The following is an 18,221-nucleotide window of genomic DNA, read 5'->3' as shown; positions in this document are numbered from 1 at the left end:
AAGAGATTAACACATTTATATAAAAATATGGAACTCTGATGACTGTGGACATACAATATGTGAGGGAATTTTGACAATGCAAAGTATATAATATAGGTGTGAAAATTATCCATAATGTGCCTGCAAAAAAATAAAAGAACCTAGCTCAAAGTTGTTGACTGCACTTCCAAAACAAGTGCTAGTGGTCACATACAATGGCTGCTCTGTGTGTGTACATGCAGTAGCACTTTGCAAGTAGCAGTGTTATGTTCTCAAAATTAACACAACAGTGGAAATGCAGTGTACTACTGCCACACATGGAATTATTAGCAGTTCATACAAATCCACATTACTATACAACATATTTCACAGAGAATGTGGTTGTACAACTGTGTTTCACCAAGTGTGAATTACTTAGAAAGTCTACTTGCAAACAAAAGTAGATATGCAGAACTAATTAGTGCATATACAATTGTAAAAAATGAAGAGAACCATATATATATATATATATATATATATATATATATATATATATATATATCTCCAGTCAATACTCTGCTGTAACTACTGGAACAACTAATTACATTTCCTGCAACATAAACCTGGTCACTCTCTGTATTCATACTCTGTCTCTATACATTGGAATTCACTACCTCTAGCTATCAGTTCTATGCCTGGCCTAACCCATTTCAAAGCCTCTTTAAACAATCATCTCAAAAATACATGGCTCTGCTGATGCATAAAGCCGGCCTAGTGCTCAGGTCTTCCTCTTCTGTCACATTTCAATCCCTCACAGACTGCAAGCTCTTCTAACTCCTTCTCTGCTTCTATACCATAAACTTACGCTATTGCTCAGGCTTTATTGCTTCGATTCTTAACTCTCTCTCACTATATGTCTGCATCACTAACTTTCTGGCTGCTATTTTCCCAACAGACCTAACATTATTTTTTGCATGTACTACAACAGTCAATATCACACATTGCACTACCTATGTCCTTTCGTATTGGATTATACTGTATTTGTATTGTACTGTACGTGGAGCTTTTCTCCCTGGGCCTCTGCTGAAAACGGGTTCTGTAGACCCAGTCAGACCAACCCAGTAAACAAATGTCAAATAAAAAAAATAAAATAAATATACCACAAGTCTTATGTCTGCATGTGATTTAACAACTAATACTGCATTTTATGACATACTGCCTAATGACCGACAAGCTACTAGCCACATCAACATACATCTATAGTGTTACACATGCAACAATAAAAAGCATTGCTATGGCCATAATTATGAAAATACTGTACACTAGGTATTCCGAGCCTGAAATCTCCACATTTTCACTTCATTTCCATTTCAAAACAGATGTTCTGGTTTATGGTATTCTGTCCTTTCAGTATAATGTATAATAAACTGATACACTGTAGTTTGTTTTTAAGAATAGAAAGAATATTAAAAGACTGCTGTATGGTAAGGATGGCTCTGAATGGAAAAATGTATACCAAAAGAAATGAACGGTCAAATGTGGAAGTGCAAAGCCTGCCCTATATAGGCAACAGCAATCCTTTTGTGCATCCTGTATCTGGAATGAATCATCTGTTGAAAGCTAGTGCAACCTGCAATACCCAGCATTTGGTCTACCTGACAACTTGTCGAAAATGCCCAGTGTTCTATATTGGAAAAATGGACCAACGTTTGAAGGACAGAGTTATGCGACATTTGAGGGATATTAAGCACAAGGATTTAAAGAATGTGTTGGCAGACCACGTTGTATCTTATCCTGATCATAGCTTTATGTTTAAAGCTTTAGAATGTATTGCTACAGACTCAAGGGGCAGAGACATAAAGAACAGCACTGAAATGTGCAAAGTGAGTTGGATAGTGAACTTAAGGGCTGATCGGCCCCCAGGCCTAAATACAATGGTTCCGTTCAAACCAATACTAACGAACAGACATCCTACTATAGGCTGAGTAAAGGCGGCTTGTCATCCCTAAAGAAGTATGATTAGTTGCTATGGTTTTAGATTAGCTAATGAGTAGGCGCTGCCTGCAGCATGTGGACATGATTTGTTATTTAACTTTAATTGGAGAGCTATGGAGAATATGATCTGAAGAAAGCTTAACAGCTGAAAGCGCTAAACGTTTAGAGCTCTCTTTCGCTGGATGTCTTTTATGTTTTGTCTCTATTTATAAAATAAACAAAGTTTTCAGCTGTGGTGCTTCACCAGGAAGTTTTATCTACACTAATTTTGTTCTGTCTGGTGCACCTTTGGCAGTTTCTAGTTTCTCTTTACATAATTATGAAAATACTGTACACTAAATATGCCAAGCCTGAAATGTCCACATTTTCACTTCATTTTTCATTTTGAAACAGATGTTCTAGTTTATGGTATTCTGTCCTTTCAGTATAATGTGTAATAAACTGATACACTGTAGTCTTTTATATCGTCATACTAGCAAATTTATGAGTCTGTGACACTAATAAAACACACAACAAACACTCAACCCATCAAATAAAACTCTTCTAAATTTCTTTCTATCCCTCATTCACAAAGAGTTTAACCATTTAAATCATACAAACACTAAACCAAGGGGCAAGCCCCCCTGCACTCCCCGTGGTCCCCAATAATTATATATACCAACTTTGACATCACACTACAGTGGGGAAAAAGGCACATTTCCAATTACACCTTAGTGTGTTTCTGCACAGAAAAAAAGCAGTCTAGAATTTGATCATTACTCCATTTGATAGATCTGGACACAGGTAACAATCTTCTATCAGCTCTGTCCATGATCACACATACACCAGACCACTTCGATATAATGGGTATTCATACAAATATTTAAACACTTCATCTTAAAAGTTGATACTCAGATTTCTACTAATTGTTACTCACTTTGGCATGGAATTCCATTTTTGTTATGAGCAGTTTGAGGTAGATACTGCATAGCCGTCCATAGCCCTCACTGAGGTGACCCTGTATATTAAAAACAAAAGAAAAGCTCAGATCACAATTCTGTATTAGAAGTGCATCTTCATGAGCATTAACTAAGAGCAGTAGTAAAACTAAATTCCATTACAGAAAATGAACTTAGTGTAAAAACTGCTAAAAAGTGATTTAGTAAGCAGTTGAAAATGAGTTAAGAGGATACACAATAGTAAAAGCAAGGCAGGACCAGTTTAGATCAACCTGAATGCAATGTATACTGTTAAGGCTGCTGTGCACATTGCAAGTTTAACAGCATGCCTTTATGTATTACAAGTTTCTTTTTCCTCAACCCGGACAACCAGCCTTTTTTAATCATCTTTATTGAACTGCCACTTATGACATAGGCAATCATGCAATTATACAAATGAAAACAAACCATAATGGCACATTCTGAGTTGCAAACAATTACACATCACATATAATATTCTGTACAGTCATTCTCAATCTAGCATTTCGTAGTACTCAATTCCTGCCATCCCTTAAACCTCATTCCCCTACCAAAACATTATTCTGCATGTAATGTGCTCCTACCATTTTATAAAGCTCCCACTTCCAGTTATGTTACCTCTGTTACTATATTCACTATTTCAAATACAGTTGATTTACCTTTAATTTCCATTTTCTAGTAATTGCTTTTTTGACATCAAACAGAGTTTAAGTTAGCAAGGCGTTACTGCATCTAGGCAATTCTGATCCTGTATTCCAGCTCATAAAAAAAATTTCTTATTTACGCAAATTTGATCAGTCAGTATTTCTGACAGAGTAGTCTGTAGGGAATTCTTAAAGTCTGCAAACTCACTCTGAAAAAAATGTATCCAATTACCTCTCTTCTCCATCACTCCTCCGATATTTGAAATTTACCCGAGGAAAAATTCTTTGGAGTCTGCTTGGGGTATAAAATACCTATGCTACACTTCCAAGAAAAATACTAAATATTCTAGACTTTGTTGTATGTTTGAGAGCCATACATATATCCTTCCCCTTTGTTTCTTTGTGAACTGCTTATCCAATCTTTTTTGCCAATCTTTTCTAACCTCCCCTGATTGATTACTATAGTTACCATGCACTATTTTATATGCACTACTAATTATTCCTTTAACAGTGGCTTGTGTTCTTTATTCAGCTTAAAAAAACTCTACCACTGTTGGTCTTTCATTTAGGATTTCCCTATCCATTTCTCTTTGCCTATATTCTGATATCAATCCTTGACAGGGAAGGCAGTCTCCAACCTGCAGTCCAAATGTATCCTTGGCCTCTTCCCATTCTACTACTTTTCTCTCCAGTTATCTGCCCCCAAATACCTTGGTTCTTTTGGAAGTTTTCTCCAGTAAATTCTAGCCTCCTATTGCCTTTTCTCTATACCCCTAATTGCAGTTACTCCTAATGGTAGAATTTCCTTTCTCCATTCCTGTGTTGGCTTAATTCTCACTATACTTTCTGCTGCTTTATGAGTATAATATTCTGTATGGCTATTTTTATTCTCCTTAAGGATCTGCTTCCAAAACCCCACAATCTCCTTACATTTTGAGCTTCCCCACAGTTTCATGATCACCATTCCTTTCCACTTTGAATTACAGCTCTCTGCTGGTCCTACATATAGGAGCATTAACCTTGTAGTCATAAAAAATCCCTTCAAATCATGTAATCCAAATCTACCTTCTTCTATTTGAAGGATCAACTTATCCCAAATGACTCTTGCCCTCTTCCCCTCCCAGATAAAATCTTTCAACTCTATTAATTGCTATCTACATCTTCTCCTCTGATTGATAAAAATTTGCCTGACCTGTGTATAAACTGAAGGACAAACATTTTCACTACTTGCAACTTGATATCTATATTCATAAATGAGTTTCCAGTTTTTGCATTATCTTTTGTTTAGTCTCTTCTCACATATCATTAGCTGCCATAACGGAATACTTTTTAACCCATTCTTCTAAGTACTTCATTTTATCATGGCCCCATTAAATATGGGTATTGCAGAACCAATTTGTGTGTAGGTACATAGTTTTCAGCTTTTGTTTTTATCTTCATTCATTTTATATCCCCAAAAGACTTAAAACTCTCTCAAAATGTTCCACAACACTGAGATGTCATTTTTTTGGTTTTAAAATAATATCATCTGCAAATAAAGCCAACTGTTCTTGATTACCATACAAATTATATCCTTGAATTTCTGTGTCCATTATTTTCTTTGTCAATGGTTCTAAATGTTGTTGTTTGTCTTTCGGCTTTTTCCCAGTAAGGGGTCGCCACAGCAGAACTCCGGTCCGCTAATGATTGGCAGTAGATTTTTTATGAAACGCCGAGGTGCCAGCTCGATGCCCAACCTTCAACGAAGGCACGCCCATTTACGCACGCATGTCTTTCTAACACTACCCAACCGCTGGGAGGACATGCAGACTCCACACAGAAGGCACTCCCAAGCCAATCCGAGAATCGAACAGGAGAACCTCTTGCTGTGAGGTAACAACGCTACCGCCGTACCACCGCAGCACTGTCAATATAAAGCAAATAACAAAATGGAAAGAGGACACTCCTGCCTGGTTCCTCTGTTCAGAATCAACTTTTCAGAGAGGAACATCCCACACTAATTTTTGCATCTGATTCCTCATATACCTGCATATATTTTCCTAATTAACCTCATTACTGTGTCAGGGAATACAAATGCTTCCATTGCCCTACTAATAAAATACCAGACTACTCTGTTGAATGCTTTCTCTGAATAAAGCCCCATCAGCAATAGTGGTAAATCCACACTGATCCATATGTATCAATTTTGGCAACACCTTTACCATTCTTTCAGCCATTATATACATAAACACTTTATAATTATGGTTTAAATTCAAAATTGGCCTATATGAAAGCTGGATATGATGGATTTTACCCTCTTTAGGGAATACAGACACCACAGCTTTCTTCAATGATGTTGGTGGTTCCTCTCCCTTTAAAATACTGTTGAACAAAACCCTGACTTTCTTCCCTCCTAACTTCTTAACTTCTGCAGGAATACCATCTATTCCTACACACTATCTGGATAACCAGTCTTAACAAATGAAGACATGTGCTGGATTAGTTTATGACTTCAGAAATGTGAAGGAACAATTTCTGGAAAACTAAACTTTATCCAACAAGACAAAACAAGTAAGCAAGTGTATACAATATCCCCTGACCTTTGAGATGATCCTCAGTAGTAAATTAGCATGAGTATATCCTTCAGATCTTTTGCAACAAGATGACATTATACTTCTCAAATATCCCTGATTTCACCTTATATATTCACTTGGTCCCTCACAAATGCTTTTGATTTTTTGATACACTAATGAGGATTACTGTCAGTAACACCAGACATTAGATTCTAATATAACTGCCCTGGATATTTAGCCTTTGTCGCACACTATTTCTGTTTTTGCCCAGAATTCTTGAGTAAAGATGTTGATAGGTACTATTCACATTCTTGAGGCACACAGACCCTCTCTGACCAATACACAGTGTTTCTTGTGCTCGGGCTATGGGATTCACATACCCCCCCTCCAGCCCAAGATCACCGATTCTTGCTCCCACTTAGATTTGGGTTGCAGATGCACCCCCCTCCAATGATTCTCAATTCTTGCTCTAACTTAAATTTCTGATGCAAATGCCTGCCCAGATCCTCAATTCTTGCTTTAAATTTAGGATGCACCTGTTAAGTAATATATTACCTGATGAAGTTGTCATCATCAAGTTTATTGACAGGTGAGCCCTAGTGCAATAGTAACTGCATGTGAAATATCTGAAGCAAACAGGGTGAAGAAAACATTATTCTGTTAAGTCTTACTTCGGGGAGTCTTTTGCATGGATGAAACACTTGAGCAGAAGCCACAGTAGTGCCACAAAAACATCTCAAAGAAGGGAAAAAAAAGCAGAAAAAACTCAAAATGCAGAAAGATGAACCATTCATAGCAGAATGATCTGAAAGACAGCCCTACCAAAGATTGCTGTACACTCAACAGTGAATGGTCAAACTGAAGTGGTTGGTAAATATATGAAGAAATGCCACAACAATACTTTGGCTAACTACAATAGCTACTCTTGCACTCTGTCTCCTTTACACCGGTTACCCACTTCTCACCCCAACTCTGCCCTTTATTTGTTTTTGTACACTCTTGCTATACTAAGACGTTTGTGGGATGACATCCAATGCTACATCTGGTGTTCTGCTAAATGAATATGAACCATGAACAGATTGCCAGATGTTGGTCTCTTTCACTTCCATTTCCTTTTATGAATATGCAAATCTTACAAATGTGCTGTTTATAGTCTTAGGCTGTCGTGTATATTGTTCTATACAGCACAAACTACATGCACATAAGTCTTCAGCATCATTTATTTTGACTTTACTTCAACAATGTGTGTTCAAAACAACATCTTATTTACTCATATAGTTTGTGTCCTGATCTTTCCTCTCTGGATCTCCACCACAAATGTGTTCTGACCAGCTGAAACTCTGTACAGAATCCAGCCACCTTTGGGAGAAGAGGAAAGGACACAATGGAAAATTACCTCATGCAAATCCACTGAGAACACACTCACCACCAATTTCTCTGTTCTTGTTAGAGGGAGCAGAAATTAAGCTGGACTGCATTCTCTAAAAAGATGATATGGTTGACTTCTGTACTGCCTCACTTCTTTAATACTGCATTAGCTCTACCCAGGTAAGGCAAAAGCTGGTGATGAAACTTAAGAAATCAGTCAGGTCTTGTAATTCCCTCATGAGCATGGATCACCATCACAAATATGCCATGACTGGTAACACATCCCAAATAAACTAAAACTTGTTAAGTGTTAGGAGAAATGTGCCATTCTGACTACTTAGACACCATACTATTGCAAAAAGCTTAGGAAAAGCAATACAAAATGTTTTTCCAAAAAGTTTCACTGACTTTATACCAGAACAGACCCAACAGAGACCTCCTATCTAGAATGGCTAATGAAATAGAGCCCCAGTACATAAAAAAAAAACATCTTTGTACTTCCAAAACTCACTGTTCCAAAACAAAACTCTCTCACTGCACCAATGATGTGTCTGGGGGCATCTGCTCTCACACCCCTGCCAAGTGTAAATACTAACTTTTATTTTAAAACCTTTATTAAATTCATATAACAGTGGTATGGGTAATATAAACAAATAGAAAATAATAACTACAGCAAACATATTTTTTAAATTTTCCATGCGTTATACATAGGTTTTCTTTTTCACAATTTTAATTTCCTTCAGCATTATATAAATTGCTTATTTCTTGCCTTTTCTTAAACATCACTCCTCTTCCTGAGCATTATTCTGTATGTAGTGTTCCAACTAATAGCATTTAATTGCATGGAATTTACTTCTTCCCTTTTCTAAAGATCCTACCTTCAATTCTTTTATCTCTTTTCCAACATTCAGTACTTCAGTTATACTCGATTTAAACCATGATTTCCATTTTCTAGCTATTTTTGGCAGCCAATACCATTAAACTAGGTATGGCCTTATCATCTCTGGAAAATTCAGATCAACCATCCCAGTTCAAAGGAATCATTTCCTTAGTTACAACCATTTGCTCCAACATTTCTTACACTGTACCCTGTAGGGCACTTTTAAAATCTGCCTACTCCTTACATTCCCCCCAAAAAACATGCTCCCACTTATGTCTCTCTTTCTGATCCCACATCCAGCATTTGCCATTTACCTGTGGAAAAATTCTCTGAAGTCTGCTTGGGGTATAAAACTAACCATGTACACACTTCCAAGAAAAAAAATCCTAAACTATTTGGAATTTGCTGCAAACTTGAAAGACATTCAGATACCTTTCCACTGTTCCTCTACGTATTGCATTTGCATTCTCTTTTTAAACCTCCTCTGATTCTTATAGCTTTCATACAATATTGTATATGCTTTCCTAATTGTCCCCTTCTTAACAGCAGCGTGTGTTCTAAACATAGTTAAAAACTATGCCACAGCTGGTCATTTACTAAGCACTTCCTTATATCCCCTTTTATTGTTGCTTACACTTATCAGTTTCTTTTAGGAAAAGTAGTCTCTAACCTGCAGTTAAAATTTCTGCTCAGTCTCATCCCATTCCATTACCTTTTCCTATCTAGTTATTTCCTCTCTATACCTTGGTTTCTTTGCTATTTTCCTTCATTAAGTACTGTAAAAGGAAAAAGTGCATTAAAATATATGTGTGTGTATATATATATATATATATATATATATATATATATATACACACACACACACACACACACACACACACACACACACACACACACACACACACACACACACACACCAATTTTTATAACAATACCAAACAATAAAAACATTTTGAGAATACTGCACATAAATGCATAATAATTTATTTTAAAACTTATTTTAAAAATTCTCTCTTAATTTCAGTAATCAGGTGATGATTAGAGTCCCATTAAGTCCATGGGGGTTATGTACATTAAGATGCAATTGCCATAACAACTCTTTTTTTACTCTAAAACTGAACCCCTCTGGGGCTGACATCAAACTGATCTAACACCACAAATTTAAAACAACACTCCAGGCATTCACTTAAAATGTTTAAACAGTACATTATTGTCATTTTTTGTTCTGATGCCACAGAAATGTTCGTACATTCTTTCTATCAACATGAGTTCAGTCTTTCCTATGTAGAATGCTGAACAGTTTTGACATGGGGCCACATAAACAACCCCTTTAGACAGATAGCTGTGTCTACCATTAATATACCATGTTTCATTTTTTACTAAAAGATCCGCACATAAGATGGCTTTACAAAACTTGCAAGAACCACATTTAAACATACCTTTCTTCATATCATCCTTGTTTCTTTTAAATGATTCGAGCATATTTTCATACTAATGCCAGTCATATACAGTGGATATAAAAAGTGTACACACCACTGTTAAAATGCCAGGTTTTTGTGATATAAAAAAAAAGACCACAATAAATCCTTTCAAATTTGTCCCATCTTTAATGTGACCTACAACCTGTACAATTCAATTGGAAAACATACAAATCTGTTAGGGGAAATATAAAAAATAAAAAATGTACAATAAGCTGGTTGCATAAGTGTGCACACCCTTAAACTAACACTTTGATGAAGCAGCTTTGATTTAATTACAGCATTCAGTCTTCTTGGGTAGAAGTCTATCAGCATGGCACATCTTGACTTGGCAATATTTGCCCACTCTTCGTTGCAAAAGTGCTCCAAATCTGTCAGATTGCGGGGGCATCTCTTGTGCACAGCCCTCTTCAGGTCACCCCACAGATTTTCTTTTGGGTTTAGGTCTGAGCTCTGGCTGGGCCTTTCCAAAAAGTACAGCTGTGTACACTTACCATAAATGTAGATGTTCGAGTATATTCACTGTTGCAGTCATTATATTTGGGGTAATCTGCTGGCAGATTGCCCTCAGTCGGCCTGAATAACAAAGTCTTGGGTCCTGCATCGGTTGCTGTCTCCTCTTCCATGACGTCAGGTCGTCAGCGGTATAAAACATGCAGCCGACGCCATTTTAGTCAGTTTTGCTTGCCCCAGATGTCAGGTGCCCCCCAAATGGGGAGCAAAAATATATAAATAAACAGTAAATATATAAATGCACCTTAGAAACATAAGATTTACCTTCAACTAAAAGCAAATATACCACAAACGCTTTTGAGTATAGTGAAAGAAATGAAAGGTATAGAATGGGGGATGGCGGGTGGGTAACCCAGACTGCAGCAGTGAATACACTCGATCATCTGTATTTATGGTAAGTGTACACAACTGTACTATGTTCTTCATGTTTCACTGTTGCAGTCATTACATTTGGGTAGAATCCCAAAGCTATGGATGGGAGGATGGAACTAAACAGCATTAGGAGCAGCTATAAGGCCCTGCAAGACTGCAGTGGCAAAGCCTGCCCTGGATTTGGTAAATGGTAATGGCTTTGTGAATGTATGAACGGAGCTCCAAGTAGCAGCTTCTAGAATGTCTTTGGTTGGGACCCCTCTGAGAAAAGCTGCTGAAGTAGAGGCAGCCCTGGTGGAATGGGACCTGATCCCCTTCGGCACAGGATTACCATGGTGCAAATAGCAGAAAACGAATGCAGTGGCTTAAACATTTATAAATAGTCTGCTTTGATATAGTCTTTCCCTCTGATCCTGCAGCAAATGCTACCAGTAGTTGCTCAGACTTTCTTAGAGATTTTGTCCCGTTTAAGTAGAATCTTAGTTGTCTGTGTACATCCAATGAATGCAGAATCCACTCCCCCCATGTTCTGCGGATATGGGAAAAAATTTGGCAGGTGAATGGTTTGGTTAAGAGCTACACTGGATACCACCTTAGGCATAAAGGAAGGATTGGTCCTGAGGGCCACCCTGTTGGGGTAAAATATAATGAAATGCTCCATTGCCATGAGAGCCTGTAGTTCGGAAAGCCTTCTAGCTGAAGTGACTGCCAAAAGAAAAGCTGTCTTCCAAGAAAGAAATTTTATATCCGCAGTAGCTGCTGGTTCAAAAGGAGGTAGGGTGAGTTTTTCCAGCACAAAATTGAGGTCTCATGCGGGAGTTGGCACTCTCCTGGGAGGCCTTAAAATTTTGGCCCCTCTGAGATAATGTTTTAGCAGTGGATGAGAAAAGAGAGGAGGCTCTGTGTTGTAAAGAGCCGAGATGGCAGAGGCATGGATTTCTATTGAAGAAAAAGATAGGCCCTTGTCAAGCATCTCAGTTAAGTATTGTAATATCTGAGGAATATTGGGCTTTGCTGTGTCTATTCCCTGTGCTTGGTTCCAAGCACAGAATCTCTTCCATTTATTAGCATAAGATTTTCTAGTACTAGGCCTTCCGGCTTCCAAAATGACATCCATCACAGATTTACTGAGAGATGTGGTTTGAATAATTAGCTGATTAGCCATGCTGCAAGATTCAGAGTTTGGAGCTGAGTGTGCAGAATTTGATAGTTCTGCTGAGACAGTAGGTGAGATGTCTGAGGCAAGTACCACAAAGGAAGGTGTGACGTATTCCTTAGAAGCGGATACCGGTGTTGGTGAGGCCAGTCTGGAGCAATTAAAATCATTTATGGTTTTTCCTGTCTGACTTTTAGTAAGACCTGGGAGAGTAGAGGCAGAGGGGGGAAAGGCATAGACTGATAGGTTTTTCCAGCTGAAGGATAGAGCATCCACTTTCCATGCTTTTTTGTGATGAATTCTCGTGCAGAATTTGTCCAACTGATAGTTTTGGGGAGAGGCAAATAGATCTATGTCTGGGCTTCCCCATTTCTGTGTTTACATGTTGAAGATTCGTGGATTCAGTTTCCATTCATGCGGGTCCATAAGATTTGTGCTTAGGTCATCTGCCACAGTATTTTGCTTTCCTGGCAGGAATTGAGCTTGAAGATGTATTTGGTAAGTCAAGGCTGTGTTCCACAAGGCCATGGCTAGTCTGCAAAGGGGGTAGGAATGGGTACCCCCCTGCTTATGTACCACATAACTGTGGTGTTGTCCGTCTTTATCAGTAGTTGTCCTAGAAGAAGTAAGTCCTTGAAGACTGTCAGAGCATTCTGAACAGCTAGCATCTCTTTCTGGTTGATATGCAGATGCATTTGGTTTGGGCTCCATTTGTCCTGAATGCATCTCCCTGCCAGGTGGGCCCCCCAAGCATAGTCTGATGCATCTGTAGCTAGGGTTTGGGTGGCAGGGGGTAGAGTGAATGACAGTCCCTTGTTTTGGTGACATGTCTCTGCCCACCAAAGAAACTCTTGTTGTAGGCAGGGAATGAGAGGGATCATTGTTTCCAGGCTGTGACAATCTTGACTCCATAAAGTTTTTAGGTACCACTGAAGTTTTCATATGTAGTCTCACATATGGAATTAGTGGAATGCAGGATGCCATGAACCCCAAAGCCTGCAGAATTTGTCTTGCAGATAACTGGGTTTTTGTTGCAATTTGTTTGAAGTATGTTGTCAACTGCAGTTGTTTGTCTGGCGTGAGGTAAGCCATCTGGGCAGTTGTATTCAAGCTTGCACCCAGGAATGTAATTATTTGAGAGGGCACCATTTGTGATTTATTTTCGTTTATGGTGTACCCTAGGCATGCTAGAAGCCTTTTTACAAACGCCAGATGTTGAAGAAGAGTGTCCTTGTCCTTTGCCTGAATGAGACAATCGTCCAGATAAGGATACATTTGAATGTTTCTTTGTCTGCAGAATGCAATTACTGGTGCCAGGCACTTTGTAAAGACCATGGGCACAGCAGATAAGCCAAAGGGCAGTGCAGAGAATTGGTAATGCAAAAAGCCTGCTTTGAAGCGGAGGTATCTTCTGCAAGATTCCCTTATTGGGATATGCAGGTATGCCTCTTTTAAGTCTAGAGTTACTAACCAAGCATTCTTGCCTAGCATAGGCAGTAGCTGCTGTAAAGTCAGCATTTTGAATTTTGGAATGTCCAGGAACGTGTTCAGAATCGATAAGTCCAGTACTGGATGCCATGAATTGTCTTTTCTGGGTACCAGGAAAAGTCTTGAATAAAATCCTTGTCCTTTTTCCTTTTCTGGTACTGGCTGAATAGCTCCCTTATCCATGATCCTGCCTCTTAAACCTGGTCGATTTCTTTGAAACAGTCACCAAGCCCATTGACGAGGGGAAGGTGGTCCACACAGCCTACCTGGACCTTGCAAAAGCCTTCGATACAATACCCCACTCGGGCATTATAGATAAGCTCACCAGCTTAAATATAAACCCCTATGTCACTAGATGGGTTGCAAACTGGCTCAAGGACAGAACCCACATGGTTAGAATTGCTGGAGCCATGTCAGACTCCAAACCAGTTACAAGTGGCATCCCACAAGGCTCAGTCCTGGGACCTCTCTTGTTCGGTATATATTTCTCGGAGGTACAGGCCAACATGGAAGGACTGTGGCTGACCAAGTTAGCAGATGACTGCAAACTGGGTGCCATAATTGACTCTCCAGCCGACACAAGCATCCTCCAAAAGGGCCTCATAGAAACAGACAACTGGTGCCAGAGCCATGGCCTCAAGCTAAATGCCAAAAAGTGTATAGTCATCCCCTTTGGCAAAAACAAAGTGCCCACAAATTACCACATAGGTGGTAATCCACTAAGTACAGAAGAAGTAATTAGGGACCTGGGGACCCAAGTTGATAGCAATTTCTCATTTTATATAGCCCACCTAATCATGAAGGGATTCACATCTAGATCAGGGGTGGTCATCGTGCCTCTTTACTCATCCCTCATCAGGCCCATAATTGAGTACAATGCCCCTTTTGGGATGTACCTTACCAGACACCTGCAGCAACTGGAAAAGACCCCAAAACCCAAAAGTACCTCACCAAGAGGATCAAAGGGCTCAAACAGATGCCATATGCTGCCCGGTTAAAGAAACTCCAGCTCTACTCAGTGGCATACCGCCTGCTCAGAGGCGATCTGTGCCTGACGTATAAAGCCAAGTCCAACCCGGAATTAATGGACATGCTGCACCTCAGAAAATCCAAATCCCATTGAGCCACGCGCTCGAGAGACTTGAACCTCAGCACTGAAATAAATAGGACATGCTGGAGGGACAGATTCATAACCCAGAGGCTCCCTTCACTCTGGAATAAAATCCCAGTCCAGGTTAGGCAGAGTCCCTCATTGACTCTCTTCAAGAGGAATCTTGATGAGTGGATGGGAGATCGTAGGTTTACCCCGGGTATCACTTCTGTGTCACTGTTAGACAGAGGCACAGTATACTAACCTCGAAAAAGGGCATAGCAAAATTAATTTAAAATGGGTGACGAAAGCCAAACACACTCTGGCTAGGCTTATAAATGCCCTAGGGCAGATAGCTTAGTATGAACCTATGAACTTATGAGGGACATGACCTGTTTCTGGGCCTCTGCCCACTGGTTTTGTGGCAGATCCGGCCATCCACTTTGAATTGGCAAAGTATTGAAATGAAATCTGTACCCCTGGGATACTTAGTTTAATATCCACTTGTCCTGGGTAATTAACTGCCAATTTTGAGCATGAAGTACTAGTTTCCCCCCAAGGGGGCTGCCAAAAGTTAAGAGCTTAGAGATGGTAGAGGAAAATCATTGAGACTGCTTACTGTAGGGTTGTGCTCTGTTACCTCCAGATTTGGAGGTGGAGGCACCCCATTGCTTTGACCTGTATGATACCAATGATTGATATATGGAGCCTTTTGAGCACCTGGGTTTGCCCTGCGTGGCTTTGATGGACACAGGAAAGGACCAATTTTTAGTAGGCCTGTGCCTACTGAACCTGAGTGGCTGTACTTGCAGAAAATCTTTTACCATTTGCATAGATTTAGCTTTGTCTTCCATTTTCTTTAAAACCTCTTCTGCCTTATTACCAGAGTATCATGCTGCAAAGGGGCATCCAACAATTTAGCTTTAACATGATCGGGCAGATATTGCTCCTTGAGCCAGGCATGCCTTCTCATTACGGATCCAGTAACGGCAGCCCTACAAGAGGCCTCCAAGGAATCAAAACCACATTGCAAAGTATGCTTTCCAACCTGTTCTGCTGCATGCAATAAATCCTGTAACTCTATTTTCCAAACAAAACGAAATCAGCATAATTTTCTGTTTCAGTAAGCCCATAACATGCTGCTGATATTTAAGCATATGGCAGTTTAAAGCCCTGATTGCCAAGGTTGCAGACGTATAAACCTTCTTACCCCATCTATCCAGCGCCTGTAATCTCTATCAGAAGGGATAGGATTTTTGGCTGTAGAAGCCTTAACACCCTTGGGACCCTGAGAAATAGTCTCAGGATCAGCAGCAGGATTTTTGAAAAGAAATTTGTGGGAGTCAGGAACCCTGTAATATCTGTCTGGCTTACTAGGAGCTGGAGGCAAGGCATCAGGAGCCATGCCTGATTCCGAGAGCACATCATCCACAATGTCTAATACAGGAGGTATTGCTAAAGGCCTATGTTGAGGAAGAAGAAAGAAATCCCTAAGCCTCTTTTTTGATTCTGAGAAGTCCTGACTCTCCCAGTGAAATTGTGCCCTTAAAGTATGCAAAGTCTCTCCAAAAGAGTAATCCTCAGGAGGAGATGCAGATAGGATGGATTCCTCTGCATCAGAACCCTCATAAGATGGAATACAAAATTCCTGATCAGAAGAGGAATCAGAAGAAATGGAAACCTGATCTGAGGATTCATAATCAGTGCCTTGCCTAGGTCTCTTAGCAGGGGGGGTTTGGGAACCCCTGATCAAGGTAATTAAATCCTCAGCCATTTTGATCATTTGTTGTTTAGGCATAGGGGCCTGAGCACGTGGCTCATGCGTCAGTTTTTTTATCTTGTTTTTGTTGATGGCGTCGGTTTAATATAAAAATGGTGAGACCTGAAAACACCCACAGAAGCCAGTGCCTGCTCAGTGGTTCCGGACCCATCCAAGGGAGAGACATCCGCGGGTTCAATACTTTGCAAATCTCGCGGCATACCGGATTTCGAATGGGTCTCGGTAGAGGCTTGTGACTCAAAAGTAGTGGGTATCAGGGGCGGCGAAAGCACCTCATTGAGCACCGGCGACTGGCTTAGGGGAAGCTTCGTTGTCGGTTTTGGACCTCGACGGTCTGTCTGTCTTTTTCCTTGTGTTTTTTTGTGAACTCCGGTAGTCGGATTGCTAACCGATGACATTTCAGGGTAGTTAAATCTTGAACCAAAATATTTAGAAGCAAAAATATACAGACGCTTAATAGCGTGTTGGTTAAATTTAGCACAAAACTGACAGCAAGGGACGTTGTGGTCAGGGCCTAGGCAAGAAATAAAGTACAAATGAAAATCCTTATGAGGTATTTGCTTCCCACAAGTAATGCAATTATTAACTTTTACTGACATGGGTAAGGAGCAAGAAAAAGTTTCCCCAACGGGGTACTTCGCTTTAGTTTGAAGACTTCGGTTCTGAAACTCGAAAATGAAAATATCAGGAGTCAGCCGACCGGCACTTGCGAACTGCTTCTGATTCGGGCACCGTGCGGCAAGAAAGACTGATTAAAATGGCGTTGGCTGCATGTTTTATCCCCCTGATGACCTGACGTCATGGAATAGGAGACAGCAACTGATGCAGGACCCAAGACTTTGTTATTCAGGCCGACTGAGGGCAACCAGCCAGCAAATTACCCCAAATGTAATGACAGCAACAGTGAAACATGAAGAACATCTTTCATTTTCTTCTGGTGAAGCCGTTGATTTGGATGTATGCTTGGGGTCATTGTCATGCTGAAAGGTGAAATTCCTCTTCATCTTCAGCTTTCTAGCAGACGCCAGCAGGTTTTGGGCCAAACGTGACCGGTATTTAGAACTGTTCATAATTCCCTCCACCTTGACTAAGCCCCAGTTCCAGCTGAAGAAAGCAACACCAATGCAAGATACTGCCACCACCATGCTTCACTGTGGGGATGGTGTCCTTTTGGTGATGCGAACTGTTGTTTTTGCACCAAATGTACCTTTTGGAATTGAACCAGAAAGTTCAACCTTGGTCTCATCAGACCATAACACATTTTCCCACGTGCTTTTGGGAGACTTGATGTATTGTTTTGCAAATTTAGCTGGGCCTGGATGCTTTTTTGTGTAAGAAAAGGCTTCCATCTGCAACCCTACCCCATAGCCCAGACATATGGAGAATACAGGAGATTGTTGTCACATGTAGTATACGACCAATACTTGCCAGAAATCCCTGCAGCTCCTTCAGTGTTGCTGTAGGTCTCTTGGCAGCCTCCCTGACCAGTTTTCACCAGCCTTGGAGGGATGTCCAGTTCTTTGCAACGTCACTGTTGCCCCATATTTTCTCCACTTTTTGATGACTTTTCACTATGTTCCATGGTATATACAATGCTATAGAATTTTTTTTTGTACCCTTCTCCTGACTGATATCTTTCAAAGATGAGATCCCTTTGATGATTTGTAAGCTCTCTGAGAACCATGGCTTTTGCTGTAGCAGGTAACTGAGTCAATGTCAGGAAAATCCTACTAGGACAGCTGAACTTTACTTGGGGTTAATCAGAGTCTTTTTAATTGATGGCAGGTGTGTACCCAAGAAGACTAAATGCTGTAATTAAATCAAAAGATGCTTCAACAAAGTATTAGTTTAAGGGTGTGCAAACTTATGCAACCAGCTTATTGTACGTTTTTTTTATTTTTTATATTTATTCCCCTAACAGATTTGCTTGTTTTTCAATTGAATTGTACAGGTTATAGGTCATATTAAAGATGGGAATAGTTTTGAAATGA

At 39.9% G+C, this 18,221-nt stretch overlaps 1 protein-coding gene across 1 annotated transcript in view; it reads right to left on the bottom strand.

Annotated features, from left to right (window-relative positions):
* Positions 1-18,221, bottom strand: part of HIP1 (huntingtin interacting protein 1) — a 2,554,439-nt gene that overhangs the window by 1,700,576 nt on the left and 835,642 nt on the right. The window contains exon 5 of the mRNA XM_044054110.1: positions 2,870-2,950. Within this exon, the coding sequence (XP_043910045.1) occupies positions 2,870-2,950 (81 nt within the window). The remainder of the gene's footprint in view (positions 1-2,869; positions 2,951-18,221) is intronic.

Source organism: Protopterus annectens, chromosome 13.part0, assembly GCF_019279795.1.
Source record: "Protopterus annectens isolate FY-2018-M chromosome 13.part0, PAN1.0, whole genome shotgun sequence".
NCBI classification, from domain to species: Eukaryota; Metazoa; Chordata; order Ceratodontiformes; family Protopteridae; genus Protopterus; species Protopterus annectens.
This window is presented reverse-complemented; position numbering and strand designations above follow the sequence as displayed.